At 45.9% G+C, this 12956-nt stretch overlaps 1 protein-coding gene across 1 annotated transcript; it reads left to right on the top strand.

The window, feature by feature from the left end:
- Positions 1 to 4604: 4604 nt before the first annotated feature.
- HTR1B (5-hydroxytryptamine receptor 1B) lies at positions 4605 to 5857 on the top strand. The gene has a single exon (XM_006271932.3). It carries the CDS (start codon positions 4669 to 4671, stop codon positions 5794 to 5796), a length of 1128 nt encoding a protein of 375 aa, XP_006271994.1. The 5' UTR covers positions 4605 to 4668; the 3' UTR covers positions 5797 to 5857.
- Positions 5858 to 12956: the final 7099 nt, after the last annotated feature.

Here is a 12956-nt window from a genome sequence, read left to right as displayed (position 1 = left end):
AGGATGGGGTTTTCATTGGGTTCAGTGGACATGTCTCGCTTTTGTACAAATCTAAAAATGTTCACAACACATGTCTATCTTACTATCTGTGATAATGAGGTACACATTTTACACTGTTTTGTTTTGTTTTTCTGAGCTGTAGCCTGGAGCAGGAAGACATTGACCAGTGTAGAAAAAAATGAGATTTGGCAGGACTCTGGTAGGCTTGGCTGTAGCACTTCTAAGAACTCCATCATACCTGAAGCATATTATCCAAGATCCAACACTGTCTAGGATGAAGAGAAAGCAATCACCATTAGCAAAACTACCTTAAAATGAAGTTGTGCAGGCAGTGTTTTCCCCCAATGAATAATCTGATTAAATGTGTGTGTGTGTGTGTGTGCATGCACACATACACATGCACTTGTTTCCTTCTCTAGATCCTTAGAGTCAAAATCAAAACCAGCCCCAGCTGTTCTGTATAATTAAATTTCAGTAACTCAAGCTGAGTGTTTTTATTTTGACTAGTGACTTAAAAGTGTTGGCATTTAATGGCCTCAGCTATATTTCAAAGTTAACATTGGGAAACTTCACACATATATTAGTGTTTGTCTGCTAGCAAACACAACAAAAAACCACTGCGCTGATTTACATAGTGAAGGTTATCTTTGCAAGCAGAATGACTCAGAATTTCATTATTTAAAAGCTAAGGGTGCAATTCAGCCTAGCACAGGAATTCACACAGGACTTTATGCATTTCTTGCTGCCCGTGCATAAGTGAAATTCATACTTCATACCAGTCTTGTGCACTGATCTGAATTTAAGCCTATGAAAATGCAACAAAATCTGTATCCTAAGGAAACCAATTCATACAAGCAGCCCATTAATCCCTGCACTTCAGAAGAATTCTGACTGAGCAGAAAAGGCCACTTTCCCAGTTCTGATACCAGGATTTGACCTTAGTATTCTCAGGATTCTTAGGATATTCTAGTATTTTTAGGATTGATTTTAAACTTTTGCCATTCTCTTTAACTTCTGTATAAGGACCTGTCCTGTGTTTATGTTGAATCAATTACTATTTGTAGATGATTTGTGATGTGATAACTGCATATTTATCAATCTTCCCTGCAATTCCTAAATCTAGCTATTTTAATAGGACAAAATGTGAACACAAGAAGTATCAGTTGTATTACCCCAGGATGAAGAAATCACTTTTTATACATTCCTTTGCATAGAAGCAAAAGGCTACAGGAAAATGAATTTCTGTCTGGAAGTATCTTTTAAGGTCCCGTTAAAGGAAAAAAATGGGTAGAAAGAGACTTCTGCCTGCTGCTCTGAAATGCAAGTTTCAGTGTGCTAGAATAACCGTGGCATATGATCATTCATATGATAATGTATGTGATTCACAATAATTTGCAGATTGGAACTCCAAGATAAAATGAGTTCAACCAGTAATTTATTGAAGATATAACTACCCTCCTCTTTCCTGCTTCCATCGATTCTTAGCTCTGTGGGAGCCCCATTGTGCAACAGATTCAGACTGTGTACTGCCTGGGTGAGAAAGGAAGGAAAGAAACCTTTGAACATCCATGGCATCTTTCACTATAATCTACATCCTGGGAATCTAAATAGATTGCATGCACAACCTAAATAGAGTGGGTGCCATTTTAAAAAATATCTTCTTTCACCTTTCCACCTGAAGCAGCTTGAGGGAAGCTTTGAAGCCTGGGTTGGAAGATTCCTTCTTCCTTGGCTGCTCTGTCAAGATCACGCACACTGAGTCTGCTATAGTGAGCATAGTTAGAATGTTGTCTTTTTTTTTTTTAATATATTCAAGGTATTACTTCAGTATTAATCTCTGTTAGAAGGATAGGGGCTGTATCTGGCAGCCCAGTTAATCTTGGCAGAATCTCTAGAACAGTGATTGTCAATCAGGGATGGTGGTACCCTGAGGTGTCTTGAGTTCATTTTGAGGGGGCCTCAGAGGGCCATGTAATATTCACACAGTTAGGCATGCAAATGTGATTCACAAGATAACCCCTGAGCTTTCTAAGAGGAATCCATAGTGTTAGCAACATCCCGATCTTTGGGCGATCTTTCTGAGTTTTTTGCTGCAGAAAAATTGCTCTTTTTGCTTAGTCAAAAACCAAGTGGAAACTAAGAGCTGGCATTTTCTAAGGGGTGCTTTGAGTCTAATGAGGGGTTCCTTGGGTCTACAAAGTTTGAAAACAATTGCACTAGTGAAATTATTTTAGATACATCAGGGATGAATTTGGCCCTGGGCACATACTCTTGATCATAGAATCAGAATAACTATAAAGGAAAAACAGGAAAATAAAAGACTTTTCCTGCCTAAACAAACAAGGCAATGATGAATAATTATTATTGACATAGAATACCCTGAAGTAATGAAGAAGGGCCACAGCAAGAGCAATGCTCAGAGGAAAGAGAACTTTTTATAATTAAGATAAACAATAGCATCAATAGGGAAGCCAAAACTCATCATCCATTCATCTGATATTTGTCTTTATTACACAACATGATTGAAAGGTTAGCCTGCAGGGGCTGGGGTTAGAACATTACCACTGAAGGAAATATAATTGTAAGAGAAGAGCCTTTCCACAAGAGGAAGAGAGGCTGATGGAAAACAGAAATAATTTTTTTTGGGGGGGGTGGATTTTTAAAATTAAAATATATTTGATAAACAAGTTTGGGCCTCCTCAGGAGAACTTGAGGGTAGAAATTTAGGGGAAAGCCATTTATGTGTGCTTATCTAAATTCAATAGAAAATATCAAACAGGAGGAGGAAAAACATTGCAGGAGCAGGAGCTCACATTATACAAACCCTTCCCACTAAAAGAAGTCTGGGAGAATGCAAAAGGTATTATTATTCAGTAAAACCTATAGCCTCCAGTCAGTGAATAGGAAGCTACTTGTGCACAGACACAGAGATAGAAGCATTCTGACCCCCAGAACAAGATACGTCAATCTTTACTGAGGTACAGCATTAAGGCCTACTTTCTCCCCTCATTGATACCCATGTAACAGCAGTAGAGCTTATCCTCCTGTTCAGCATGTGAATATGGACAAGGAGCAGGGTAAATTGTAGTAAAGTGCTATTACAAGCACTATTACAAAGCAACAAGAAAATGCATTCACCAAAGCAATGCAACCCCGCTAAACCTGCAGCCTGTCCTTTGGTTCACCCTAGAGAAATCGTGGATTGGGGTGTTGGTTTGGTGCTGGCCAAGTGGTAGAGATTCAGTGATGATTTGGGGGAGCTGCTTGGGGAAAATGCCGATGCCAGCGGAGACAAATCTTTTTAGGAAATCTGTGCTTGCTCTGGCCCTGGGGAAGTCGTAAAGAGATGAGTGCAGTGAGAGTCACGCTGGCTTGACTTTTCAACAGGTTGACTCTCCTGTCTCTCTCTCCCAGTAGCGGTGGTCTCGGGGGAATGTGGGGTCACTGCTGCCATCCTGTCTTGGGGCTGGGGAGAAGGGGGACGCTCCCGTGGTGCTGAGGCTGCGCAGCACGGCTGTTTCTCAGGCTGCCCGTGGGAGGGGAGGCTCTCCCGTTTCAGCACCTCTCTTTTCCGGACAGCTCCTGGGGCGGCCGCAGCCGGGTTCCCGTTCTCTCTCCCCCTTCCCCAAGCCGAGCTTTCCAACGCTAACCCATCCCTCTCGAGGCAAGCATTGCCATCCCTCTTCCATCTCAATCTCTGGCCGAGGTCTCTGCTGAGCTCCCCCGGGCGGCTCTGAGGGCGGGCGGCACGAGCAGTGTGCCTTGGGGGGCGGGAGGGGAGGAAGGGCAGCCGGGAGGGGCGAGGGGAGAGAGTCTGAGGCAGATCAGCCCAGTCCGGCTCGGGCCCGGGAGGCTCGGATCCTAGCAGGGAAAAGCCGAGGAGCTTTTCAGTGGGATCAAAGCAACAGGTTTCTTCCCGCCAAACAGAAGCTGTCCTCAGGCGCCCAGGCGTGTCCCCAGCCCCGGGGGTGGGGGTGGGCCCCCGAGACGGCTGTGATCCGCGGGCACCCGCTGCCGGGGACTTCGGGGCCACGGAAGAAGCAGGAGCCGCGGGGCTGGGAGGGGCTCGGGAGCGGGCCAGATGTGGGGCAGCGGCGGGCGGGAGCGCCCGCTCCCTCCTCCCTCCCCTCCTTCCCCCACGCCCCGCCCGCCTCTGCCCCCTTCTGCGGGGTATTGCGGGGAAGGGGGGGGGGGGCGTGTGTGTGTATGTATGCATATGTGTATGTATGCATATGTGTGTGTATGTGTGTGTGTGGCGGGGGGGGGGGGCATCCCAGCAAGCGCAGCTGCCCCAGGGCGGGGGCAGCCCCGGGCAGGTCGCGCCCGCCCGCCCCCCCTCTGCTGCCCGGCCGGCCCGGCCCTGCCCCGGCGGCGGCGCTAGGATCCGGCGGAGGGCGGGAAGCGGCGCGGGGCCGGCGCCCCGCGGGTGGCAGTGGCGGGCAGAGCCGCCCCGGGTCTATATAAGGGGCCGAGGCGGGAGCTCCCCGCCCGCAGCGCGCCCAGCCCGGCCCGGCCCGGCCCCGCTCCGCTCAGGGCTCCCCTCGGGGCTCCCGGCTGCGCTGGACGGGGCGGGGCCGGGCGCGGGGCGGCGCCGGCGCAGGCACCGCCCCGGCCCGGCGGGATGGCGGAGGGCTGAGCCCCGCACCAGCCCGAGCGGCCGGCAGCGGCATGGAGGCGGCGGGGCCGTGCCCGCTGCCCGCTAACGAGTCGTCGGCGGGCGGGCGATGCGGCGCGGCGGGCGCCTACCAGGAGGGCACGCCGCTGGGCGGCAAGGTGGTGCTGGCCGCCGCGCTGGCGCTGCTCACGCTGGCCACCATGCTGTCCAACGCCTTCGTCATCGCCACCGTGTCCCGCACCAGGAAGCTGCACACGCCGGCCAACTATCTCATCGCCTCGCTGGCCGTCACCGACCTGCTGGTGGCCATCCTGGTCATGCCCGTGAGCACCGTGTACACCGTGACGGGCAAGTGGACGCTGGGCCAGGTGGTGTGCGACGTGTGGCTGTCCTCGGACATCACCTGTTGCACGGCCTCCATCCTGCACCTCTGTGTCATCGCGCTGGACCGCTACTGGGCCATCACGGACGCCGTGGGCTACTCCAGCAAAAGGACTCCCCGGCGGGCGGCCGGCATGATCGCGCTGGTCTGGGTCTTCTCCATCTCCATCTCCATGCCGCCGCTCTTCTGGCGCCAGGCCAAGGCGGACGAGGTGTCGGACTGCGTGGTGAACACGGACCACATCCTCTACACCGTCTACTCCACGGTGGGCGCCTTCTACCTGCCCACGCTGCTGCTCATCGCCCTCTACGGCCGCATCTACGTGGAGGCCCGCTCCCGCATCCTGAAGCAGACGCCCAAGAAAGCGGGCAAGCGCTTCACCCGGGCGCACCTCATCACGGACTCCCCCGGCTCCTCCTCGTCCGTCACCTCCATCAACTCCAAGGCCCCCGAGCCGGGCAGCGACGCGGGCTCGCCCGTGTACATGAACCAGGTCAAGGTGAAGGTCTCCGACGCCCTGCTGGAGAAGAAGAAGCTCACGGCCGCCAGGGAGCGGAAAGCCACCAAGACTCTGGGGATTATCCTGGGCGCCTTCATCGTCTGCTGGCTGCCCTTCTTCATCATCTCCCTGGTGCTGCCCATTTGCAAGGATGCGTGCTGGTTCCACATGGCCATCTTTGACTTTTTCACGTGGCTCGGATATCTCAACTCCCTCATCAACCCCATCATCTACACCATGTCCAACGAAGACTTCAAGCAAGCGTTTCAGAAACTGATCCGCTTCCGATGCAGCGGCTGAACGCGGATCGGCCTGGACGCTCCGGAGCGGCTTGAATGCGCATTCGTGTCCGATTCCGCAGGTAGGGGGTGGTCTTCTCCTCCCGCGGCCCTGCCCCGGGGCAGCGGGCACTCGGCTCCCCCGGCCTCAGCTGCCCTTGGGAGCAGGGGATCCGTCAGCCGGCTTCTCTGGGGAGGCTCTCATGGCTTCTCTCCCCACCCCGCAGCAGGCACTGCCCTCCCGAGACCCGGCTGCTGCCTCTTGCACCGGCCCTAGGGCAGGCGCTGGGCAGCTGCCGAAGCTCTCCAGCCAGCTCTGAAGTTGACGGAGTTGATACTTTGTGCATCAGCCGCCTCTGCTGGAAGCAAGTCTCGCGTCTCGCCGCTCTTGTCCCGCCCGATCACTCTTTTAAGGGGGACGAGTGAGCCAGGAAGGGCTTTAAACTGCTCCCAGGTGCTGGGAAGAGCCGGCAGCGAGGGGCTGATCCTGCCCAGCCCCGGCACTGGGCGTGGGGAAGGGCGGAGGGGAGCGGGGTGCTGAAAAAGAGCAGCGATCCGGTTGCCTAGTTTTCCCTGCAGATGCGCGACTGGCTTTTGTTTCAGCTCCTTTCCGATTGCATCAAACAGATCCCAGAAACCTGAAGCGCTCCGGGGCCAAAGGCTGCAAACTGCCTTCATTTCTTTATCGCGACGCTCCTGACATTTTTACAGTTAATCGGGGGCCCTTGATAAGTGACTCGCAACAATCCAGTGCCCTTCCAACAGATTAATGAAATCAGGTCAATTAGTGTTTAGCAACCCTCATCTTTTAAAGCTGTTTTTTGCTCTCTAACCTCAGTGTGTTTGGGGGAAGGAAGGAGAGAAGGAGAGAGAGAGAGAGCAGCTGTAAATTCCCAACAGCAGCTAACACAGTTAAAAATCACAGTGGCTCTTATTAAAGCAACCCTCTGTGCAGGACTTTTCAAAGGCAAGGTGTTTCCTCTTGCCCTGATTGGCAGCACCACACACCCACTCAAAGCCTCTGTTGATGCAGCATTATGTACCTTCCTTTCCCAGGACAAGAGAATAAGAATGTCCATGTGGCTCATCACTTTCTTCTTTGTAACGCTCCATTACACAGCATTGACTGAAATGCAAGCATGGGCCTGTCTTTTCTATTTTTTTCCAAGGCAAAGTCAACTTCAGCACTTCCGGTGTAGCTCAAAAAAACTTCAGAGGTCTTTGGGCAATATTTAGATAGCCAGGTGCCATTCATAGAATATAATGCCCAATGAATATGACAGTGAGATTACTGCTGTCTAGCATAAGTCTCACCTACTTCCATCTTTCAGAACAGGAAAGAGGAGTTACTTTTGGAGATGGAGGGATAAGGAAACTTTTTGTTTTTATTGTGCAGATGAAGCCTGATCCAAAGTCTACAGAAATCCAGGGCAAATAATGTACTTCTGTTGACTTTGGATCAGGCTGCAGTTTAAACATGACTTCAAAATTCTGCCCACCCATATCCTGAGTCTTGCTACTCCCCAGATTCCTTTTCAGTCCAGAGGGTGAGGCTGGAGGAGGGAGCTCAGATGAAACAAACCAGTTTAACAAAAAGACTAAGAGGGATTCATCATGCCAGCACACTCAAACAACTGCTTACTTCTCATGCTGAAAAGCTGTATCTAACTGTACATATAACTTGGCATGTGCTGTGATATCTGTCCTTCAGTGCACTTTTCTGCAGAATATCTATTGTCTTTATTGTGACACTTCTAATAATTCTTCAAATCTCTTCCTTTTTGTCTGCAGAATCAAGTTGCTATTGTAAAGACCCACGGCTTGAAACTCCCCAACCCCAGTTGTCAGACTCATGAGGCTGCAAAAACGTCAATACATTCTGCCACCAAACTGTTCAGCCCTGCATTTCAGTGTAATGACTGTCGCAGAGATGCTGTTCCAATATAATCACACACATCAGTTGCAAACAAATAAACAAAACAAAGGGCAACTTGGAGTATGGAGGCTTATAACCCATCTGGGCTGGAAAAAAAGTTGGAAAGCAAACTATTTATTTTGCAGGCTTACTTTTTAATTATTCTTTTGCAAGTTGTAGGGGTGTGCACAAAAGCACAGTTACTGTGTGTGTAATATTAGCATATTTGTATTTATGTGTGCACTTGTAATTTCTTCTTTTCAGCAGAAAGAGTTGTTAATTTCACTTGCAGGGCCTGGAGGAAAACTGGGACATTTTTAAAAATAGGAACATTGCAGTATGCTGTGTAAATGAACTCCTTCAGCTGAATATGAGAGAGGTAGGAGTGTGCAGATTATATCTGGATTGCAAACAAGGCAAATGCAAGTAATCTTGTAATAAGAGTTCTGTACACATTCATCTGCATTGCACACACATGGCTGACTGTCTTCATCATTACCTTCATACATTAATACTTCTTGCTTCCACTCAGTCCAGGAATGGAAAACAAAGAAGTCCTGTGACCTTTGCCTTTAACCAGCTGGGAATAGGAGCAGTCATTTTGATGTTGTAACTCAAGTTTTCCATTTTTGTGTCAGTTGCACACCCTTACTACATGGAACACCAAGGACTACATAATCTTATGAAATACCTCTATTATCTAGTGTTCTGCTCTGTAGAGAAACAAAGCAGTTTGCTCTTTCAGAAGAGCTACATCACCTGCAAAACAAATATCTACACATCAAAATAAGCACCTGGGAGTGAAATTGCTCTCCTCCCATTATCTTTTTATTTTATTTCCCCCCTTTATTCTGACCTTAAAGCACTACTAAACTCCAGCAAGTCAAAATTGGAGTTTCAGAACATGGTCCACCTGCTGTGATAGAACTGCTTTGAGTGTTCCTCCTATGTGTAACTGAAAATGAAGTATAAACAATAAAAAGCTTTACTGTCTCCTCAAAAGTATTTAGTATTTAGTAGCAATTGTGTTACTAATGGGAATATTTATTGATTCACAATATTGTCCCTTTTAAGTAAAGCTTATTAGACAAGTCGCTGAAGAACGTGATTGAGGGCTGAAATGGCTGCTTGCAATCAACAGTCATATTTTTAAACAAAGCTTGAGTTTTGAGCTTGAGAATAACATCTAAGACTTTATGTACAATCTCAGATTAAATTTAAACAAATAAAACACATTCTTAATATTATTACCTTAAGAATAAAGAACTACTTTATCACTCAAATGGCACTGTAATTCTTGCTAAGTTTTAAAAATGTATTTCAGATGAGTCCCATCAGACAGAGCAAGAAAAATATTATGGGACTTATTCTGCTTAAATGCAGCCAGATAACCACATACTATTCTCCAGCGAGTCATTTAAACATTATGGATTTACCTATTTAATTGAACAGCAAATAAAAAAAAATTAGAACACTGAGCCCTCATTCCTTGTGCATTCAGAAGTCCTATTAATTGCAGAGTGAGGTGTCTTGCCTGTGTGAAAGGAATACAAAACTGAGCCTCCAAGTTGAAAATGTAGCCAAGGGTCAGTACGCTTGTAAAAAACCTGACAAAACCTGGAAGTTTTCCCTCAAACCTGTGTGACCCTGTAAGAAGATAAGTATTACTCCACGTTTTTGGAAAGCATCCTTTTAATCTACTACCCATGCAAACTTCTTTTTTTTCAAAACGTAAAACAGTTTTTCTGAATTACTGGCTTGATTCATATTTGCACATACAATTCCTTTAAAATGCCCCTTTTGCATCTGTTTTGAAATATTTTGGGGCAGATGATAGCAAAGAATGTAGCATTTAATAATACTTATGTTATAGTGTTTATTGTACTGTTCATTTACAAAGCTTCTTACAACAAAGGGGACAGTGAAATTCTTTTTATTCCAGACACTCATTGAAATTGATAGGAGTTTTGGATGCCCAAAGAGTGGAAGATCATACCATAAACTAATTCTTACAACATCCCTGTGGAGAAGTTACATTTTATATCAGTTTTACAGAGAAGAAGAGAAGTTAAATGATTCATCATATAAAGCCACAGAAGTCAAATGACAGAGCCAGGATTAGAACATCATCATTCTTGGTCCTCAGACTGGTAGAGTATGCTTCTGTGTCCAGCCACTGCAGTACTGACATTAAATGTTTTTGGCCTAGAGTCATCATGTGGCAGTTTTGTTGAGTGGTGGCTGGAATAATTTGTTAAAGAAATTATCTTTCCAAGTTTATGTTGAAGTCTGACTTCTTAGCACAAACAAATATGCTTCAGTTAATGATATTCACTGTTGAGAAGATAATCACTGTGGAGACTGCACTGAATGATTTGAGCCCAGAACAAGGAAAACAAGCAAAACCCTGCCGCTTAAATGTATTCCCAGCCACAGGATTCAATGCTGGCTGAACTCTGTGTATTTCTAATAAGTAGATGAATAAACCACTCATACAGGAAGAATGGCCAAGTAAAAGAGCACAGTACAGGAGAAGTAGCCCAGCACACAATGCACATAATTCACCCTGGTGTTAATTACAAGCACTTTTTCCTTCTACTTCTGAAGGCATACAGCAACGCAAGGCACAGTGGGAATGAAATTAGGACAAATTACAGCCAAATTGAGCAAGTAACCATACAAAAATATTTTCAGAGACTGACTCTTAAGCCTCTCCTTTGAAGCTAAAGGAATTTCCTCTTTTGGCTTTATATTAAGAATCCATGAAACCTGCCAGTCTTGGGAAAATCAATGTACCCCACGATAACTTCTCTGCAGCATTCCCCTTTCTTGGGAGGGCATATTGCACTGCTATAGCTGGACCATGACTGACATGGCTCCTAATTGAACTGGACTATTAAGGCACACGGGGGCCCCACAGAGTAGCATTAAGGCTTTGACATCCATTCCACAGAGGACACTTACAGGATTAGAGAATCACAGAGAACCATTAGAGAATCCTCCATTCTATAATCATTAGGATTTGTCCCCTGGAAAGGATGTGGCATCAAAAACCTCCTCACTTCTCAAGATCTTGCAGGAGGCTGCAAAATTATCCATTTCTGTCTTCCTACTCTACTTTTTCCTATAACAGGGATCCTTATCTCTGCACCCCCTTTGAATAAGCGCCCGCTCCTTCAAGCCCCTGTAAGCAAATGCCTAAAATTCTGAAGGTAGTTAGTTCACAGTATTGTTACCTTCCTTATGAAAGCAGCATGTCTTGCCCTGAAACAAAATCATAATCTTTTCAAAAGCCTTGCATGTGATAATGCAGTACAGTTAAGACAAAAAAACAAACAAACAAAAACTGGGCACTGAACCTTGAAATAATGGGGACCCTGTAAATGTGGTGTTTCCCATGTCTGCAGATCAGGTGTACTTGTGAAAATGAGGTTCTGGTGCTGCTGACTGATGTGCATGTCAGGAAAGGGAGACATCTGTGAGTGTTCAAGAATAGTTGTATTTGAGGTATTGGCTCTTTAAAGCCCCACTGTCTGCTATTTTCCTGTATGCCTAAGTATAACAAGCATTTCTCTCTCTCTTTCTCTTCCCCTACCCACCCTTTCATAACAGGATATTTAAAGAGAGGACGTTAAAGTTACCTGTGTTAGCCTGAAGTTAGGGAGAATGCAGGATAGTGGACAGCTTGTAGACTAACTCATTCAGAGAGGCATATTTAAGTTAAGGGGAAAAAAATCCCCTTTCCTCCTTCAATGTACATATGCAGCAGTAGGATAAAGTAAATCCCTAATATGTTTTTGTGAAAACTGTGAATACATCATGGACCAATGGGGCATGTTCAGCCACAGCAATTTTCTGTCTGTCCTGGGTTTTATACCCCTTTCGTTACCACAGTATATGACTATTATGTGCTGACCCCAAGAGCCTGTAAGACTTTGGAGGGTGGAAGGAAATTAGTACTCTTTTTTTGGAGCAGATTCCTGAGCTCCCCCATAACTTTCCAGGAGACGTGCTATTATCTGTTAGTAGACCCAGGCCATCTGTCCTGGGTCTGTCCGGTTAGTAGACCCAGACCATCTGTCCTATAGACACCACTTCCCATGCACCTCTGTTGAGGAACAGCAGGACTCCGCAGTAAATAAACACATTTACATAAATAAACACATTTACATATCAATCATAAGAAAATCCAGAACAGCAACTTAACAGCAACTAAAGGAAAGTGAAAAATTAAGGGCATTAACCATCACATGAAAACAAGTGATAAAATTCACATTGCTAAATACAGACAGAACTGTTGTGCAGTATGAGATGGGAATTTTGCATTAGTCCAAGCGTAGAGATTTTAATCAATTCTGAAAATGTGAAAGGCTTTGGAGAATGGGAATAAAGAAAACACAAGGTTAATATCAAAGAAAGGGAGGCCCCAGGAAGTCATGAAGTGGAAAATTTGGCCTGGTTGTTAGGTAGAGCTTAACAAATAATAATGAACGAGCAAGATACCACTTCCCTGGTGTTCAGGTTTGCAGAACTTCACACTAGGCAGGCAAACAAATATTTTAGAGAAACTAATCATATTCAGAGAGATTTAGGAAAATGAGAGGTATGTGTCCAAATTCAGTAAGATATTTAAGTACATGCCCAATTCTAAAACCAAAAGTAATCTCTCATAAAAGTTTGCAGCTAGATTTATTTTCATTATAAAGAAGATGGTGATAGATTCTTTTCTGTGTCCACAAAGGACAATTAATACAAGTTTTAAATTGCAACAACAAAAATTTATGCTGGATATTCAGGGGGGAAAAACCCAACTTTTTGACTATGAGGGTGGTTAAGCACTGGGACCGTTTACCTAGAAAGTTGTAGAATCTTCATCACTGGAAGCTTTTAAGAGTAGTTTGAATAAACAGATGGCTTATACAGGCATGATCCTGCCTTGAGCATAGGGTTGGACTAGATAGTTTCCTGAGGTTTCTTCCAGCCCTACTTTTCTATGATTCTATGTTCTTTGATATTTCAAGGTCCTAAAGGACAAATGGTTTAGAAGTTTAATTTTAGATAAATGTAAGATTAAGAGATTTGTTTTAAAGGGAGTCAGAAACAAGAGAGATGTCTGTTGTTTTTACAAATAGATATCTTGCATGTGATATAAAAATGGATTTGGACCCAAAAGGTTTCTTCTAACTCTCTGTCCTGCATGTGATGTAGCAGAGCAGAATGGAGAACAAAAGAGGAGAAGCACCACTTGATTCAGGTGAAGTAGGCAG

This window comes from Alligator mississippiensis, chromosome 1 (assembly GCF_030867095.1).
Source record: "Alligator mississippiensis isolate rAllMis1 chromosome 1, rAllMis1, whole genome shotgun sequence".
NCBI classification, from domain to species: domain Eukaryota; kingdom Metazoa; phylum Chordata; order Crocodylia; family Alligatoridae; genus Alligator; species Alligator mississippiensis.
This window is presented reverse-complemented; position numbering and strand designations above follow the sequence as displayed.

Coding starts and splice junctions, on each gene's coding strand:
- HTR1B (XM_006271932.3), top strand. CDS start 4,669: ATGGAGGCGGCGGGGCCGTGCCCGCTGCCCGCTAACGAGTCGTCGGCG.